The sequence below is a fragment of the Xylocopa sonorina genome, unplaced genomic scaffold (assembly GCF_050948175.1).
Source record: "Xylocopa sonorina isolate GNS202 unplaced genomic scaffold, iyXylSono1_principal scaffold0063, whole genome shotgun sequence".
NCBI classification, from domain to species: domain Eukaryota; kingdom Metazoa; phylum Arthropoda; class Insecta; order Hymenoptera; family Apidae; genus Xylocopa; species Xylocopa sonorina.
In genome coordinates, this window is record NW_027490134.1 from 641194 (window position 1) to 660211 (window position 19018).

The 19018-nt window shown below is 50.4% G+C and overlaps 1 protein-coding gene across 1 annotated transcript; it reads right to left on the reverse strand.

Annotated features, from left to right (window-relative positions):
- Positions 1-16034: 16034 nt before the first annotated feature.
- Positions 16035-17586, reverse strand: LOC143432239 (uncharacterized). Its single transcript, XM_076909012.1, has 2 exons — positions 16644-17586; positions 16035-16558 (listed from the first exon to the last, which is right to left on the reverse strand). The coding sequence occupies exons 1-2, from the start codon at positions 17584-17586 to the stop codon at positions 16035-16037; spliced, it is 1467 nt and encodes a 488-aa protein (XP_076765127.1).
- Between the last annotated feature and the right edge of the window lie 1432 nt (positions 17587-19018).

Below are 19018 nucleotides of genomic sequence, written 5' to 3' on the forward strand. Positions count from 1 at the left end.
AATGATAAAATAGACCAACGCCAGCGAAAAGTCTAATCTTTCATAATTATTTTATAGTTGAAAGCTTATCAAGCTTTATGCCTGGATGGATGCTTATATATAAGTATAACTGCCAAAATGAAATGAGATCGCAAAGTGATATTTACACACCTGCGTGCTGCAATTTTGATGTATTTAAATGTCCTATAAAAGCATATAAATGTTTATAATCTAATTATCAATTACAAATGGAATTCTACAATTTATCCATGTAATAGTCCTTTCTTATTGTACGCATCCTCTAATACATACACAGTATCTTTAATCTTGATGGATTTCGTATGTCCGTGTGTGTAGGTGTGTGCGCGCGCGCGCGCTCGTGTCTGTATGAACGCGCGCACGTGTGTATATGATAGCAGTTACAGAAATACCACATAATATGTTTCATGGTTTCGATTCTTGTAAATCGAATAAAATAGCATAAGATTTTCTGTAGAATATTAAGGAGATGTGAAGCTGCTCGTGCACTGCATACAGCATTTTTCACTGGAAGAATTTTTCTTCCAATATGTCGACTCCAGATTTATTTGAATTGTTCTCGTTTAGAAAATTAAAACCGAATGACATATCCCTTAACACAGCACGCCGGTAACCACGATATACAACAGATCCAAGGTTCCTTTATCTGAGATTAAGGTCTGCTTTCTTTGTTTCCAAACTTCTTTACATGGCGTTACATTCTTAAGATTCTTTATAAGTTACAAAGCACAGAAACGCTACATGGATTATAAAAGTGTAATAGTTTAATTTATATAATCTTGAACATTTTAAATCTGTTTTCGTTGCATTGCTTGTTGTATATGTTTATCACTTGGCGCTGAACCAACTACTACTGCCATTATCTCTTTCTAAAATTTGGAAAATCCACCAGTTCTAACGAAACCTTGCTTAGATTGCAAATGTGTTTTTACTGTATGCAGCAGAAATGAAATTACATTGGCAGAAGTACCAGCTAGTTCTCCACGCCTATTTGAAACAACATTAAATCACCTTGTTAAACAATAATATATTAAATGTGAATTGGACTTTTAAATTTGAATTTATAAACATATAACAAATAAATATGTTTTTCTTACTATTTCTATCTTTATACTTTCAGTGATTTACTATGTGCTGTGATTTGATATATTGACTGCTTGATTGTAATTTACAACGAACCTTGAGTATCAAACACTATCTTTACTCTTGGTACGAGTGGATAGATCTTCGTTTTATATTCTTATATCGCATTGATTATGAAAGTATATGATATCGTTTCTATGCAGTTATGCATAAATTCAATTCCGCGTAATGCTCTAAAAAGCATCCAAGATAACAAACGGCAAAATTGTGGCGACACCATACCGACACTATATTGTCACTTCGGAGGAGTGTCAGTTGATCCGTAACCATCTGTGACTGGATTCGTTAGTTAAAATGTGAGAACGTGTAACCAGCACGTTCTAGACTAATATAAAACGCCGTAAGAATCGCGCAGCGCCAGCACCATCGTGAAACACGTGTCATCGCTCAATTCATGAATCTTCTCAGCAATGACGTTGGGTCATATTTGGTAATGGGGAATCTGTGGTTTCATACACATTAAAACCGTTAGATGTCACTAGATGTTCAACATATGAGTATTGACAGACATTTTGATAGTTGTTTTCCAATATTTATAGTTATTGAGAGAGTCATATATATTTCTTTCAACCTGTCATAAACTAAAAATATTATTTATAAAATGAAATATTACTTATAAAATAAAAATGCATGCTGTTGCGTCCCTAGCATCATCTTGTGCAGTTTCTTAAGTAACATGTTGTCATCGTATTTAATATAGCCCTCAATTGCATGAATTTGTAACGATGAATTGAGAAAAATACATATAAAATAAATGTATATATTTTTATGATAAAGTAATTAACGACTTTATCGAAAAAATCGCCGTATTGAGCTAGTTTGTAGAAAATAATTAAATCGAGTTCTTACATCTTTATTTCGTGCCGGTGTATCTATTTTGGAATCAAAGTAAATAAATTGCTTGGTTTAGTCATTTTTCATATTCGCTTATAATTTTTATGGAATCAGTTTTCCCATTAGTAAATATCAGCCTACGCCACTAGCACGCATGTAGCTATGGTCAGCTGATAGTGTCATTGCCACGACCGTGTAGCCCGTGTGCTATATCGCGGTGCATTAATAGTGCCGTGATACGCGTGTCGCCACAGTACTGAGAGTATGCCGTTACGAGAGCTGAGTAGGGGCATTGTCTTTGCACAGTTCTGCCACGGAATTCGTTCCATCTGTTGACCTTGGCGTGCCAATCGCTGGTTGTTTGGGATATTGTAGTGCATGAGGCAGACTTGTTTTCTATCATCGTCAAGGAGGTGGATTTTCACTCCCCCTTTTTGAATTTTGTTAATTACTGTTTGGAATTTTTGCCGGTTCTGTATCTCTATGTCCACATTATGGATTCTACTTACGTATGATATTTTGGTCTTCTACTTTTGTTACATGTAACATTATATATGTAATGCACTTTTGTTATTGAATGCTCAAATTTGTAATCCCCAGATTCTTTAGTGAATAAAAGAAGAAAAACCTTAAATCCAAGGGATATTATCCAAGGCCCTGCGAAGATATGACCGCTGCCATCGTCCATGGAGACGCATAGGATGGTTTTTAGGTGTGAGAAGGACCTCCTCCCCCCCTGAACACACTAAAAGAGAAGTTCAAGAGTGCAGCGGACCTGCAGGTGAGTCGTGGAAAGCGCGGCGCGCGATACGCACCGCAGTTCAAATGATCAGGAGGACACCCCCCCCCCCCCCCCTTAGAGGCACCCGAGGGGGCGAGAAGAGAAGATCCCCGAAATCCACCGATCGATGCCCCGAACAATACCGAAGCGTACAGCCTATCCCACCAAGGAGCCCTAAGGAGGATCTAGGTGATCCGAGGACCACCAGTGGATTCATTGAGCGAGCGAGTTAGCAAGCGACGAGCCGGATTTGATAAACTAGCGGTTTTGAGAACGAGAGAAAGTAAATCAGAGAGAGAGAGAGAGGGGGGGGGAGAGAGAAAGAGAGAGAGAGGGAATCAGCATTCAGGAGCCTAAAAAAGAGAGCGTGAGTCCATATACACTAAAGCGTCCCGTTTTTCCTGCCGCATTTTTGATATTATGTATTGTATTTTATATCATATAACGGGTGGTGATCCCCGGTCATTCGTGGCGTACCGCGTAACAGTTAGTAGTCCTTATTAGTAATTCCGCGTTGAGGCAATATAAAAAGAAGTGGTGAGTTCAGTATCCCGCAAACCGAATTTGCGCTTTCGTCTAGACGTAGTCGAAAGAAGGAGAATTTCGAAGTTTCGAGGGTTGTTCTGTCCCGGGTTTCCCCGGGTTGCGTAGTCCATTAGTTTTTGCTACTTCCTGAGTAGCTGGCGCCCAAAAAGTCCCAGCCTCGCAGCTTCGAAATACCCCCTGGTTAGGCAATTATCTTGTTCTTTTACTTTGCGTTGGCGAATCCGCGGAAAGTGTAAGCACGCGCATATTTTGTACACCTACCTAACACCGGATTAAAACTGTTATATACCCCTTATTACTGGTATAATTACCCCTTCTTGCGAATTGTAACGGTCACAATATTAAACATCGTAATATTAAATTTAACTTTGTTCATCATTGCTGATATAAAATTACACAGTACAAGGGGCCCATCCGTTGATGAAAATAGTTTTTTTGTAAGTGTAGGTATGTTGGACATTTGATGGTTACCTTCATTTTTTGAAATGAATTGGTATGTTCATTTTTCCGTAATACGATAGACCATTTTAAATGCATTTTCACTGTGAATAAACACTGTTCGAAGGGCATTTTAATGTTTTGGAGGATAAGTTAAACATGATAAGATTAGTATTGAAAAATCGGTTCGATTACGTTTGGTTAGGCTGTTCTTTGTGTCGTCCGTTTCAAGGTAAGTTCTCAGTTTCTCAGCTCTACGTTTAAAGCTAAGTGTGTTCCATATATCTATGTAAAGTGATGGTCTCTATCAGTTGTGACGCCAACCTATATACAGTATGTCAAGGAAGCTCGAAGGGGTTAGTTATCCAAATGCTTTAAGATGTAAAACGTACTTTAATCTAAAGCGATCTATCGTTACAAGGTATCCGCTGACGTACAACTTTTCACGGACTCGCGAACGCAAAAATAATCACCGAAACGGAGGGTATTTCGAAACTCCGAGTCTTAGTTTCTTAGGCGTCAGTTGCACAGAAGGCAGCAAAGAAATAGTCTACACGAGCCCAGGAAATCCGGGGCGGAACAATCCTCGAAACTTCGAAATGCTCCTCCTCTCGACTACGCCTAGCCGAATACACACACTCGAGTCGTGGGATACTGAAGTCACGGCTTCATTATTTATGGCCTTGACGTGGGTTTAACTAACAAGAGCTACGGGAAATTACGTAACACGCCGCAAATCACCGTGGACCGCCGTCCACTTCTCGATATAAGATACAATATACAATATGCGATACAAGAAATGCAGCATGAAAATGGGACGCTTTAGCGAATAAGCTCTCGCCATCGCGTTGCATGGATAAATAGAATCCACATTCTTTTGAAATGCAGAATCACATAGGCATAATGGAACGCATAGAAAATACTGCTTACTTACTATGAAACGCTGAAATGAGTTGCGCCATCGCATTGCATACTGCACTGGAACTCTATTGCATTGACAAGCAGTCCCATTAAAGCGCCATCTAGTTGCATGGAACTGTGGACTTCACACTCTAACGAAGTATAATATCACATAAGCATAGTGCTATGCATAGAGGATTCCATCTTACTTATATTCAACAGCTCAAATGAGATGTCCCATTGCATTACATGGAGCATCAGAAATCTACTGCTTTGTCGCGCAGACACTATAAAGCGCCATCTAGTTGCATAGAACTGTAGAATTCACATTCCTTCAAATTGAAGAAGCAGACAGGCATAACTCAATGCATAGAAGAATACAGCTTACTTACTTTGGAACGATGGAGTGGGCTGCGAAATCGCAGTACATCGAGCATTAGAACTCCATCGCTTTGAATCGTAGACACATTGTGCCCCCCCCCCCCCCTGTTGCACGGAACTGTAGAATTTACATACTTTTGAAGAGTAAAAGCACATAAGCATAATGAGATCTACGGAGCATGAAAATCTACTGACATACATCGAAGCACTGGGACTCTATTGCTTCGAAAAGCAGACATCTTAAAACACTATCCCTCTGCAAGGGAGTGTAGGGTTCACATTCTTTGAAGTGTAGAAGAGATCAACATAACGCGTTGAATTGAATATTACATCTAACATTAAACATTGAAGTGAGAAGCGATATCGAGTTTTATGAAACATTAGGACACTATAGCTTCGAAATGTATACATCTAGGGTCGCTATTCCGTTCCAAAGAAGTGTGGGAATTACATTCCTTTGAAGCGTTGACGGAATATACATAACGCGTTGCATTGGACATTACATCTTACATGAGACATAGACATAAGATGCGATATTACGATCTATGAAGCACCAGAACTCTATTCCTTCCATACCTAGATATCTACAAACGCTATTCCGTAGCAAGGAAGTGTGGGATTTACATTCTTTTGAAGTGCGGACGATGTATACATAACACTTCGCAAATAATATTATATCTTATCATAAAATATAGAAATGAGATTCGATATCGCGCTTAAAGAAGCAGTACAACTCTATTTCTTCGATACGTAGACATATGGAAACGCATTTCCTTGCAAGAAGGTGTGGCATTTATATTCTTTTGAAGTCCAGACGAGGTAAACATAACACTTCGCAAAAAGAAAATTATATCTTATCATAAAACATAGAAATGGGATGCGATATCGCGTTTTAAGAAGCAATACAACTCCATTGCTCCGATACGTAGACATCTGGAACCGCTGCTTTCTAGCAAGGAAATGTGGTATTTACATTCATTTGAAGCTTAGGCGAGGTATACATAACACTTCGCAAAGAATATTATATCTTATCATGAAACATAGAAATGAGATGCGATATCGCGTTTTAAGAAGCATTAGAACTCTATTGCTTCGATATGTAGACAACTAGAAACGCTGTACCGTTGCAAGGAAGTGTGTCATTTACATTTTTTTGTAGTGTAGACGAGATATGCATAACACGTTGCATTGATATTACTGTGACGTCCGTCTAACAATGCGGTGCCTTCTGCACCCCCGGCAAAGGGGCGCACACCGCCGGCCGCGATTGCAGAGGCTAGCATACCGACACAAGGTAACACAGAGCGATTGCCGAGCTATGGCAACCACACTCGCACCAGTGGTGTTGGACCACATGATCATGTCACGACGCGTACCTGCCACAAAGACCATTGCACGTACTATGAAGAGGAGTCCGTCCTTACGCACCCGTATCCGTACTTTACATACTGTTATAATTAAAACTATGCAAATCCTCGATTTTAAGCACACTGCACTCGATGTACAAACAGGACACAGCACTCACAAGCTAGCATATGGCATCTTATGTGTAATCCTAATTTTAGGAGCGTATTTAACGAAAATAGGAAATAAGCAGAGGGCCCGAGCGAGCGTCAGACGCTCGTCGCTCACATCGAACGCGCACGACCGTCCATCCCACTCCGCGGGACGACCGTCCGCCCCACTTTGGGGTCGAGTGACTCGCGCGCGACGCGACCTAAGGATGTCGCGGATCCGCGATCTGAGATTCAGTCTACTACGGGCCTCGTTGCAAGCTGATCATTAGACAGCTTCGATGCTTGCGGGCTATTATCCGCCTCAATCAGAAGTGTTTCTACTTCCATTCTAATTTTCAAATTCAATTCAATTCATCGAGTTTAGTTCTAGTTCCAATTCTAAACAATTAAACCTACTTTTAATTTAGTATTAGGGAAAGTACAGTGTAAGCTTAGGATTAATACAATATATACTTTGATTTTACCTCATAACTACAAGTTCAGTTATTGATAACCTCCTTTAACTTCATTCTTAACCTACGAGTTCTTCCACGAGTCAATGTGTGGGCATTCTACATTCATTCTAATCGTTAGTCGATCATTGGTAATCAGCTGGTTAGAGCGGACCGCCGCTTAGCTTCGCTGACACATACGTGAGACTCAGTGCAAATAACGTCGACATTTCACTCTCTGAACCGACAGGCTAGAGCGGATCGCCGCTTACCCGAGTCGTATCCAGTCTGCTGAAATTAGACGCGAATGTGCAGCAATCCGAAACAAAAGGCTCGACGTGTGGAAAGGAAGAATTTCCTACGCCGTCTCGTACGTGAATACGTGGGCATCGAAGCCTTATCGTCGCTTTGTTCATCCGCGAGCATCACCGAGGCTTCTCAACGTTCTACGCCGCCAACCTCATCCGGTCCAGGGCAGCCGAACATCCCCGAATCTCCACAACCCTGGGCACTCATCCTTTTGGACATTCAGCCTCGCAGTCCTTACACAGAATCGATTCCAGATTGCGATCCACGGAAGCAGAGATACCTGAGGAAAGAATATTGATTTGTTCGCTATTAAGACGACAAAGGTTGGATTTTTCCACACTTATCGCGTCCACCGTGCTCGTAAAAGCGGTCGATGTCCCACGGAAGCAACCCTGCATTAGTCGCAATTAAGCTAGCCGTTTCCGCGAATTGGCTGCGTATCGTCTCCGAGTAAAGCGGAAATATTCCACCTCTGTGACGAGACAGTTGACGTCTAGAAACGCTATTCCGTAGCAAGGAAGAGTGACATTTAAATTCCATTGAGGTGTAGCCGAGATATACAATACGCGCTGCATTGAATATTACATCTAATCATGAAGCATAGAAATGAGATGAGATATCGCGTTTTATGATAAAATACAATATTCATTGCGAAGTGTTATGTATACCTCGTCTACACTTGAAAAGAATGTAAATACTACACATACTTGCTAGGAAATACGTTTCCAGATGTCTAAGTATCGAAGCAATAGAGTAGTAATGCTTCTTAAAACGCGATATCGCAACGCAGTTCTATGTTTCATGATAAGATATAATATTCATTGCGAAGTGTTATGTATGCCTCATCTACTCTTCAGAAGAATGTAAATGCCACACTTCCTTGCAAGGAAATAGCGTGTCCCGATGTCTACGTATCGAAGCAATAGAGCCGTAGCCTTGACATCCTTCTCCCGACCGGCGATTTCTAAAATTAATCCGCCGGTCCTAGACTTTTTGGGGCGGACACTTTCCCCCCCACATCCGACAACTTCACCCTCTGTCTGGCAGCTACCATGACGTCCCTGTACGTCGACTTGCTGCCAGGCAGGAGGGTTAATGCAACGGCCACGGTTCGCGGCAGCCGCCCCAACCTCGGCTTCTCCTCCATCTTCTTCTGCATCTAGGCCTTTAGTGGTGGGGCTGGGGTCGACTTGGCCTTTTTGGCCGCTCTTGCGGCCTTTGTGCCCACCACCTGGGCCCAAGTACCTTCCTTTGCGGCACCCGATGTTGAAGCAGATGGCACGGGTGCCGCTACTGCTAGACTTTTTACTGTCTGGCGCGCCTTTTCCAGCCTCTTTGATACCCCGGCTGGGGCATTTTTTACTGCTGGAGTGGTTTTTTGTGGCTGAACTAGTGATGTCCCAGCCCGCTTATCTCCCTCCATCTTCCTCTGCTTCGTTTTCTTCTTGCTGCGCTCTGTGGCCAGTATTGAAGTGGCTTTCAAGGGATCGAGATCCTTTCTCAGGGCTGGAAGGAGCTCCCTGCGGAGCTCCTCCATTTTTCTGGTAATTTGGTCCGCCACCATATCAATTATGGCGAGCCCAGATTCCACCTCAGGTGCCGGGGCACCTTTGTGGGGGAAGGGCGGGGGTAGATTCCCTCCATTCTTCACAGGCGAGGCTGGTGTTCTCCTCGCGCGGCTCTCGAACTCCAAGTCCGCCATCACAGCTGCAGGCGGGCTTGGAGATCGTTTCTCCAACAAATTTAGTCTGCATTGCAGGCGCTTTTTCTGCACTTGCAATGCCTCCAGCTCTGCTTTTAAAAGCGATATATCGATATATTGCTGCCGCCCTCGAAATTCTTGCAGCAACCCTAAGGTCGCGCTGTATCGTCCCTTTAAGATTCTTACTCTTGGCCGCAGCCAACTCTATCTTGTCGGTTTCGCCCATGCGCCGAGGTCAGCCAGCGGCTTATTTTTCGCCAGCTGGACGAACTCGTCCATTTCCGGCACAGGGTTTGTAGACTTCCCTGGAGGTGGTGGGACCCCTGTGCCTTGGTGGATCTCGAGCTCGAGATCCACTAATTCGGCCTGTCTTTGCGCTTCCACGTAGGCCCGCTTGGCCTCAGCGAGACCTACATACTCCCCAGTTGTTGGGGGTCGTCCTTGTTTTTTCGACTTGGGGCAAGGCCTCTCAATCGAAAAAGTGGATCGCACTGATCCAATGGACGTATCCGAATCGTAGGATGCGTCCCCCGATTCGTCAACGGCGCCTTCCTGCTGAGCACTAAGTGCCCTGTCAGAGACACTGACTTGTCTCGACCCGCTAGCAATTCGGACCCTGTTGGGTCCCGCCTTCTCCTCGTGTACCCCCCTAAACCCCGGTTTTTTGAAATAAGAAAAAGACTCCATACTGTTCCCACGAGTGTGGTCGGAAGAGGACTGGGCGTGCCCCCTCGCCACGTACCGCAGCTTGAGGCTAGGGACTTTTTATAGAGGTTTATCCCCTCGCGGGCCGGCCAATGAAGGCAAGCCCCCCGCTCCGGTGAGACATGACCACCGGTTTTACGGTATTACGACAGGGGCAACACCACCCCTGCCGAGCTATGGGATCCCGGGGACGCATCCCCCCGTACCACGTCCAGAACTGGCGGTGGCTCCTGGGAGGTAGAACCAACCCCCCCCCCCCCTTGGGAGGAACCTAACCTAACCTAACCTAACCTTTTTTCTTACGCGGGGAAATCCATCATGGATACCCCGGAGTCCTGGGGGGGACTCCGGGGTTATGCCGGACTCCTACCGGCTATAAACCCCACAGTGGTCACCATTGGCGCTCCTGGGAGGGAACCGGGATCTCAAAATGAACGCTACCGGTTCCCTCCCAGCGCCAAGATCCCCATGCGGCACTTGTACAATGCCAAGTGCAGCATGGGGTCTCCAACACTTGGAGAAACATCTCCTCGACGACTCCAGGGCCACGCTGGAGTCGCCGCCACCACGGGGGAAGCTGCGTGCAATGACCATGACAGGCCCCCACCTGTCATGGTCTGCAACTTCCCCCCGGACGACTTCCCGCGCAAAGACATGGGGTATGACCACACCGAAGTGTGGTTTTCCCCCCGCGGGAAGTCGTCCATCATCTCGCGTCGCAAATGCGATAAAATTAAAACGTGTTGGAGGGGCTTATGGAGGCTCCCCCAGCCGTCAAGGTGGACGACGATTACGGATCGAGTCGCTCACGAGCCCTCTCGGCGTCCTCCTTGATCTTTATGACGGCCTCGCAGAAGGCCGTCATCGCCCGCCACGACCTCTGGTCCACCACCATCCGCTTGACGACGGTTGGCAGGGACAAGGTCGTGGCCTATAACTGCCCGGAGATCACAACGCAGCATCTCCCACGCTGGACACCACTCCAGCGTGTGCTGCGCCGTGTCTCCGGGTCCGTCACAATGGTGACATCCTCCCGTGACTTCCCTGCCGATCCGACGCAGGTACTCACCGAAGCATCCATGCCCGGTGAGCACCTGCATGGTCCGGAAGGTAAGCCGGCCATGGCTGCGGTCTACCCATCTTGACAAGATGGGCAGAACCGCCCGGCGGTCCTATGACTTCCGTGGCGGGAGTTGAGTAGCTCCCACCACGTATTCAAAACAGACCGCCGAGCTTGGAGCTTGAGCGCCTCTCTCACTAACTCTGGCGGGGCCGAGTAATCCTGGCGACCGCGTAGCTGCCTATAAACATAGGCATCCGCAGCCGCCAGGAGCTCTAACGGTGGTAGCCCCGCCAGAGTTGTCGCCGCCTCATAGGACACCGTGCGGTATCCCCTGATGACTCTGATGGCTAGCCGCCGCCAAACACTTCGCAGCAATTGCTTGCTGCGACGGCTGACCATCAGATCGTCTGCCCACACTGGAGCCCCGTATAGGGCCATGCTCGCACGATGCCCGCATAAAGGCGACGAACCCTCCCGTCTGGACCTCCCAGGTTGGGCAAAAGACGGCCGAGATTAGCCGCCATACGTTCCAACCTGGGGGCCAGTAGCGAGAAATGGCGCTCAAAACTCCAAGAGCCGTCCAGGTGGAGCCCGAGATACTTTATCCCGTCTACCACCTGGATGCCGACGTTACCTATCCGGACCAGAGGCTGGGCTAGTGACCGCTCCCCGCAAGAACGGAGGCGGCGGTTATGGTCGAGGAACCACATTGCCTCCGTCTTTTGAGGTGCTAATTCCAGACCCAGACTCCGGACCCGGGAAGCCACGAGGGCTAATCCCGCCTCGGCGCGTCGGACGATCCTCCCCGGTGTACTCCCACAGGCAATCAGCATCGTGTCGTCTGCATAGCAGACGATGCTGACGCCTGTGGGGAGGAGGATACGCAGAGCCGTGTCATACCCCAGGTTCCATAACAATGGTCTCAACACAGACCCCTGGGGTATGCCGCGGCTGATCTCCCTCCGATGGTGGATACCATATCGCCCCATGTACTCGATACACCTGCCGCGCAGGTACGACCCGATCGCCACCCACAGGTACATGGGGACTCGATGCGATTCGAGTCCCCCTGCGGATGGCCTCCCAGGAGAGGGTATTAAATGCATTGTTAATATCTAAAGATATGACTAATGCTAACCCTCCCCTGGAAGTGGCCAAGCCCGTAAGGGAGCGTCCACCGTGGACCGCCCACCCCTAAAGCCGAACTGGCACTCGGCCAGATCGGGTCCATCACGCGACAGGTGTTTGGAGAGGCGGTAAGCCACGATGCGTTCGTAGAGCTTCCTCACCTCATCCAGGAGCACAATGGGCCGGTATGCGGAGGGAGACTCCGCGTCCCGGCCCTCCTTCTTCAGGAGGACCAGGCGTCCAAAACGCCACCGAGGTGGGAAGGTCCCCGTCCTCAAAACAGCGGTAAAAAGCCGCCGAAGACGGGGACCGAGGACGCTAAGGGCCATCGCCAACGCGCGGCCCGGGATACCATCAGGACCCGGTGCCGTATTCCGGTCCCTGAGGCATTGTACAGCCCCGGCCAACTCCTCCTCGGACACCTCCAGCTCGGTGGACCAGTCACACTGGTCCACCTGCCTCGGAAAGGTGGCCAGCTCGTCCCCAAATGGGAACAACGTGCCGACCACCCTCCCGAGGACTTGGGGGTCCAACGTCTCCGTTATTGGAGGCGCCCATGATCTAAGTTTGCCGACCGCAAACTTATATTGGCGGCCCCACGGATCCTGATCCAGGGAGCGGAGGAGTCCGTCCCAAGCGTCAGCTTTGGCCCTCCTGATGGCCTGCTGCAGTTGAACTGTCAAATGACGGTATTCAGCATACAACAGTGCCGTTCGCGCCTCGTCGCGATGTCTTCGTTGGCGAGACCTCGCGTACTGGCGTCGGGCTGCAGCGCAGTTGTCCCGTAATTCTGCGATTGCAGCCGACCACCAGTACACGGGCCGCCGAGGCGGAGGCCTGGCACGAGGCATGGCGGTATTACACACCGCAACCATAGCCTCGTGAAACCACTCGGCCTCCGCCTCCACATCCACGACGGGCCGGTCGACGGCTCCGACCAGGCCACGGCGAGAACGGCCGCCATCAGGGCGTCCTCATCCAGGGCTTTGATAGCCCACCTACGTTGCTGTCTTTGTTGGTGGGGGTACGGGCGGTTAGGGGTGGTGACGGAGATCTCTATCCGAATGTACCAATGATCGGATAGGGTCTCCGTCTGCTCGTCCGCGAGCCGCCCCGTAACACGGCGTACGGCACCAGAGGAAGCCCATGAAACGTCCACGGCACTTACACCTTGGTACCGCACGCACGTACTGGCCGACCCCCGATTAAGCAATCGGAGATCAAGGCCAGCAGTCCAGGCCGTGGGCACGGCGGGCGTGGTTGATGTTCGCCTGGAGGACACGAGCACGGGTTAAGGCTAGTCCGTCCTCGTGGCCTCCCCCTGGCTCGTGCCCTCCATCAGCGCCGTCGCAAACGCGGCGCTCTCCTCCACTTGTCTAGGGGGAGCAGATGCCCCCCCCCCCCCCTTCTCCACCTCCACCACAGTCACTTCCTTGGTGGTGGTGGGTACCTTGGCGGCAACATGTCTCACCCTACGGGTGGGAGGTTTACATAGTGGCCCTCCCAGCCGATGGTTAGCCGGCCGCCCCATATCTACACATGCAATGGGGGGCAGCCGCCGAACATTGTCCCGCCCGGTGGCTGGGGGCACCACATTTATAGCAGTGGTTCCCACGGTCCACATCAGCAGTGCATCACTGCCTCACGTGACCTCTTTCGAGGCAGCGATAGCACTGCTGCGGGCCGGCTGGGAGGGCCACGACTCTAACGTCTGACCATTCCACCCTCAGATGCCCTGCCACAGCCACTTTACGTGCGGCTGTAGCCAGGGTATTGCACCTAGAGGGTGCCGAGTCCGAACGGTGAGGAACGTATGTTACCTGTCCTCACCTCGCTAACTCGGCATCCGCCTGCCGCCGCCAAGGCTTCAGCCACCTCCATAGGGGTGACTGATTCGTCCAGCCCGCTGACCCTTAGGTCAGCACGTTTCTGCGGGCAGGAGACCTTGACAGCAAAATCTGTCAAGGCCCATGCCAGCTTGGCCGCTAACATTTCGGCCTTGTCTGCTTTGCTCGCCCCGGGAATTTCTAATAAAAGGCCCCCGGTTTGGGCACGTCTTGGCCGTACAGAAGCTATGCCTGGCTCTTGTAGGCTCACGCGCTGCCTAGCCGCTCGCATTAGCTCCTGGTAGGTGCTGACGCTGGTAGGCAACAGCGTCAGCACCACCGCAGCAGCACGAGGGGGACGCCCTAGCTGCTGCCTCACGGACGGGCCGCTGTCCCTTTGCAGCAGGGCCTCGATCCGTTCGGGCAGGGGGCCCAGTTGGCTGAGCGGGAGGTTGCGGCTGCTTAGCCGCCTGACGTGCCTTCCGCTCGACCACCTGGGCCCACGTCCCCTCCTTAGCCCCTTCCTTCTGGGGAGGACCACGCGGCGGGGGTGGTGCGCCCCGCACACCGGCACCAGCCTTTGGCTGGGGTCTACTCCTGTTCGGTTGGGGGTCTGCTTCGGAGGGGGGAGAGGTTGCTCCCCGCCTTTTCAGCCTTCTTCTTCTTCTTCTTCTTCTTCTTCTTCTTCTTTCTCTTCTACCCCCCCCCCCCCCCTCAGAAAATTGAGGAGGAGAAGAAGGAGGAACGGACCCCCTTGGGGGCCCCAATTCTTGGCGAAAAGCCCCCATCTTCGCGTCGATCAGCACCTCCAACATGGAGCTAATACGCCTCATGTCGGGGCTCCCAGGTCCCCCCACAACACCTCCAATCGGTGAAAGAGGCTGAGTGAAGCCCGGGTGCTGGACAATCGCGGCGGGGGCATCCCCCGCACCGGAGTCGGCATCCGTTCCAACTCCGCCACCCGAGCCCTCAAGGCGTTATTTTCGGCCTCCAGAGCCGAAATACGCGTCGACAGGCCGTCTATTACGGCCTTGTCCTCCTGCATTGCTGGGGGGGGGGGCTCCCGTCGCTGCTGAAGCACCTGGACCAGAGCCAGAAGTTGACGGGAGTCCTCCCGCAAACGGCGGATGAATCCACCCTTGATGTTCGTGGATTTTGCTGCGATCCACTCTATATCGTTCGCTACTATGTAGGCCTTGCGCCCTAACGTAGCAGCGTCCTCTTTCCTGAACCTCCGGGCATAGTCGGCCACCTCGGGGATAGGATTTGCCGACTTGCCCGGAAGGGGGGGGGGGGAGGCTCCTTCGGGTCATGGCTAAGAAACTCGGACTCATACTTGAGCCTGAGTCTGGCTTCCTCCACCCGGAGGAGGTGCTCTTTCGCTTGAGCCAACACCATATAATCCCCCATAGTGGGTGGGGGGGTGGCCCCTCCTCTCGCGGTGCTCCCCCAACTGCATGAGGATCATCGAGTGTGTCGGCGGGGGGGGGGGGGGAGATAAGTCTCCGCGGAGTCACTCTCTTCCCCCTCGCGGCCTGATAGAGCCGACGGCGACCCTAATGGACACCGACGAGGCCCGAGATCGGCTGGGCTCGCCGGTGTCCCCCTCTCCCGCCCCCAAAGGGGCTATCTCTTCTGCCGGGACGAGGGACGCGCAGCAAGGCGCTCCCTCCTCTCGGACAGGGCCTCCAATCTCCTACGTCTCTCGGCGGTGAGTCGAAGGTGCGGTACTGACACCGCCTCACTTCGGATCACCTCCGGGAGTGCCTTCGGGGCTCCGTCTCCTCCTTTCCCTCTCCATCACTACCCCCCTTCCCTGTTTTTTAAATAAAGGCATCCATACTGGTCCCACGAGTGGGTCGGAAAAAACGTCACTCCCGGCAGAGCCGCCATACCGGAGGAAGGCTAAAAAACCCCGGGGGGCGCCAGGTACCCCGGGGTTGGTCCGCTATAGACCGATGCACCCACCGGCCACACCCAGCCGCAAGGACTGGGCGCGCCCCCTCACCGCGGACCACAGCTTGGGGCAGGGACTTTTTATAGAGGTTTATCCCCTCGCGGGCCGGCCAATAAAGGCAAGGCCCCCGCTCCGGTGAAACATGACCGGTTTACGGTAATAACGACAGGGGTCACACCACCCTTGCCGAGCTATGGGGTCCCTTTTTTTTTTAACGCAGGGAAATCCATGGTTATGTCGGACTTTTACCGACTAAAACCCTGCGGTGGTCTCTCTGCACGTCGCGGAAGATAGCCGGGAACTCTTTCGAACACTTCTAGTTATCCCCCTGTGCCCAGATCAGAGATCTTCGATCTTAAATTCGCTCTTTTTGAGCTCGTCCTTTTAAAAGGGATCTGCCGCAACCACCACGGTCGATGCCCTCGTCTAAACGAGCGTTAAGTGGCACGTGCTTGACCCAAATCTTACGCGTACCTCGCTCGCTAGACGGTCCTTGTTTATGGCCCCCCGTCGTAACACGTCTAGACGGAGGGTAGCCAAGGGTTGTCCTCTTCTTTTTGATGTTGTTTTCTTCGGCACGTGAATTCCAATTACGAAATTTATCTATTCGTAATTGTATTGAATCCGCTTGCGTTGTCTCCTTTTCTTCCTTCGTTTCCTCCGTTATTATCTTCTCGCCCGTGGCGAGGAGATGGACGGTGGCGACGAAGTTTCGCTCCCCGGTGGGTACTTTGGAGCGACTTTCACCTCGGAGAAGTGAAAGTCCCCTACCTTGAAGCGAAACGTGGCAAACGTCCACGATGCCGACCACGTAAGACTCGTCGAGCAGGGAGCGTACGCTCCCTTTCACGCTCGGCGTCTTCCTTCGCAGCCATAAATCTGTCGCGAAATAAAATTGTAGCCCGCCAGCATCTCTCGCTTTCCAGCATTTTTGGAAGAATGCTATTCAGCGAGAGATCCGCACCAATCTCCGCCACAAGGGCATGACGCAACGTTTTCCACACTGGACAAAATTCCAATATGTGTTGCGCCGTGTCTTCCTGTTCCCCACAATGGAAACACGTAGCCGTGGCCTCTTTCCCAATCTTTTGCAGGTACTGTGCGAAGCATCCGTGCCCCATCAGTACCTGCGTGGATCTGAAGGTCAGTTGTCCTTTTCTTTCTTCAACCCACTTTTCCAGAATGGGAATTATCGCCCCCACGGCCCTGTGAGCGGACGCTGGGGCGAGCTTTTCTTTCCATTTTGAGAAAGTGAAGCGTCTGGCTTCCTTTCTCAATTCATCTCTCGTTGGAGCGGTTTGGTCTTCTTGCGCCAGGTATTCGAGGGGCACGAGGCCCGCCAACAGCGTTGCCGCGTCGTAAAATATCGTGCGATATCCTCTCACGACGCAGATCGCGATTCTTCTCCACGCACTTCGCAGGAGTTGTAGGCTTCTTCTCCCCCTGCAAAGTGCGTCGCTCCACACCGGGGTTCCGTAGAGAGCGATACTTTTCACGACGGCGGCGTAAAGTTTTCTGACTTTCTCGTCAGGACCGTTCATATTCGGCATGATGCGGCTCAGATAATTTGCCGCAGCATCCAGTCGAACGGCCTGACGAGCGAAATGGCGGTCGAACGTCCATTTATCGTCGAGGAGCACTCCGAAATAACTCATCTCGCTCCCGACTTTAACTTGCGTTGGACCGATGGTAACCATTTCCTTTCCTCCACTCGGATCTCTTCTTTTTCCTTCAAAGCAGAGGATTTCCGTTTTCTCCGGCGCCATTTGAAGCCCCAGTTCTTCCATCTTCTTGGCTACGGCCGCTACGGCGATTTCCGCCCGGCAGATTGCACGCTTCCGGTTCGTTTCTATCGCCAATACCAGAGTATCATCCGCGTAGCACGTGAGATGAACTCCTAGCGGCATTGGCGATTTTAAGACCGCGTTGTAACCAATGTTCCACAGGAGGGGACCGAGAACAGATCCCTGTAGAACTCCGCGGCTTATTTCCTTCTTAACGAAACCGTTGCGACTTTCGAAGGTTATCGCTCGCTTGCTCAGGTAGTTTTCCACGACCCTTCGCAGGTATCGTGGAAACCTGTGTTCTTCGAGCGCTCTTCAAATCGCTTTCCACTCGAGGGAGTTGAAGGCGTTCTTTATATCTAAAGAAATCGCAACTGCGCCTCCCCCTTCTTTGATCGCATTCTCCGCGAGACATTTTACTTTTTGTATCGCGTCGATAGTCGATCTTCCTTCTCTGAAGCCATATTGGTTTTCATCTAGATCCGGTCCGACTCGCGATAGATGCTCGACGAGACGGTCGTGAACTATTCTTTCGAATAATTTTCCGACTTCGTCGAGCAAGACTATAGGTCTATATGCGGACGGAGAATCTTCGGGTTTTCCCGGCTTCTTGAGGTGGCCCAATCTGCCGGTTTTCCAACTTGTGGGCAGCATCCCGGTCTTCAAACACGTCGAGAAGAATTTCCGAATTCTTGTGCCGAGGATGCTGTACGCCATGGACCACGCACGGCCTGGGATTCCGTCTGGACCGGGCGCGGTATTCTTCTTTGTCATACACTTTATGGCGCGGAACATTTCCTCTTCCGAAACTTCGTATTCCTGCGACCAGATGTTCGGGTCATTCGCCGATGTATTAATCGTTGAATTTTGTATTCTGGTCGCCGACGTTGGATCTTCCGACGGGAAGAGCGTGTCGACGACTCTTTCCAGGAGCGAAGTTTCCATAGTTTCCGTCATTGGGGGCGTCCATGGTCGTAATTTATTCATTACTATCTTGTAAGGGCGCCCCCATGGATCCTCGCGCAGCGTTTGAAGAAGCCCGTCCCAGGCTCGTGCTTTCGATGTTTTAATAGCAGCTTGTAGCTCTATTTTCTTCTCTTTATAGATTTCGTAGAGCTGCTGTCTTCTTTCCGGAATGGAATTTCGCCGTCTCCGGTATCTCGTGTAATTTCTCCGTGCGATCGCCGTGTCCGCACGGAGTCTCGAGATTTCGTCGCTCCACCAATAGACGGGATTAGGAGGAGGATTTGATTTTAATTTCGGCATGCTAGCGTTGCATGCCGAGGTCAACGTCCTCGTAAACCATTCCGCCTCACTCTCTACTGTGGCCTCTTCGGTCGTTTCGTCCGGCCAGGTAGTCGCGAGGGTCACTACCATAAAAGCATCTTCGTCCATGCGTTTCAGCCACCATTTATTTTGATTTTTGGTCGCTGATCTTCTTTCTTGAATCTTCGATACGCTGATCCTTACATAAAGGTGATCCGATAAGGTCTCAGTCGTATCTACGATCCACTTCGTGACTCTACGAGCTGCGGCGCCATTCGCGAACGAGAGG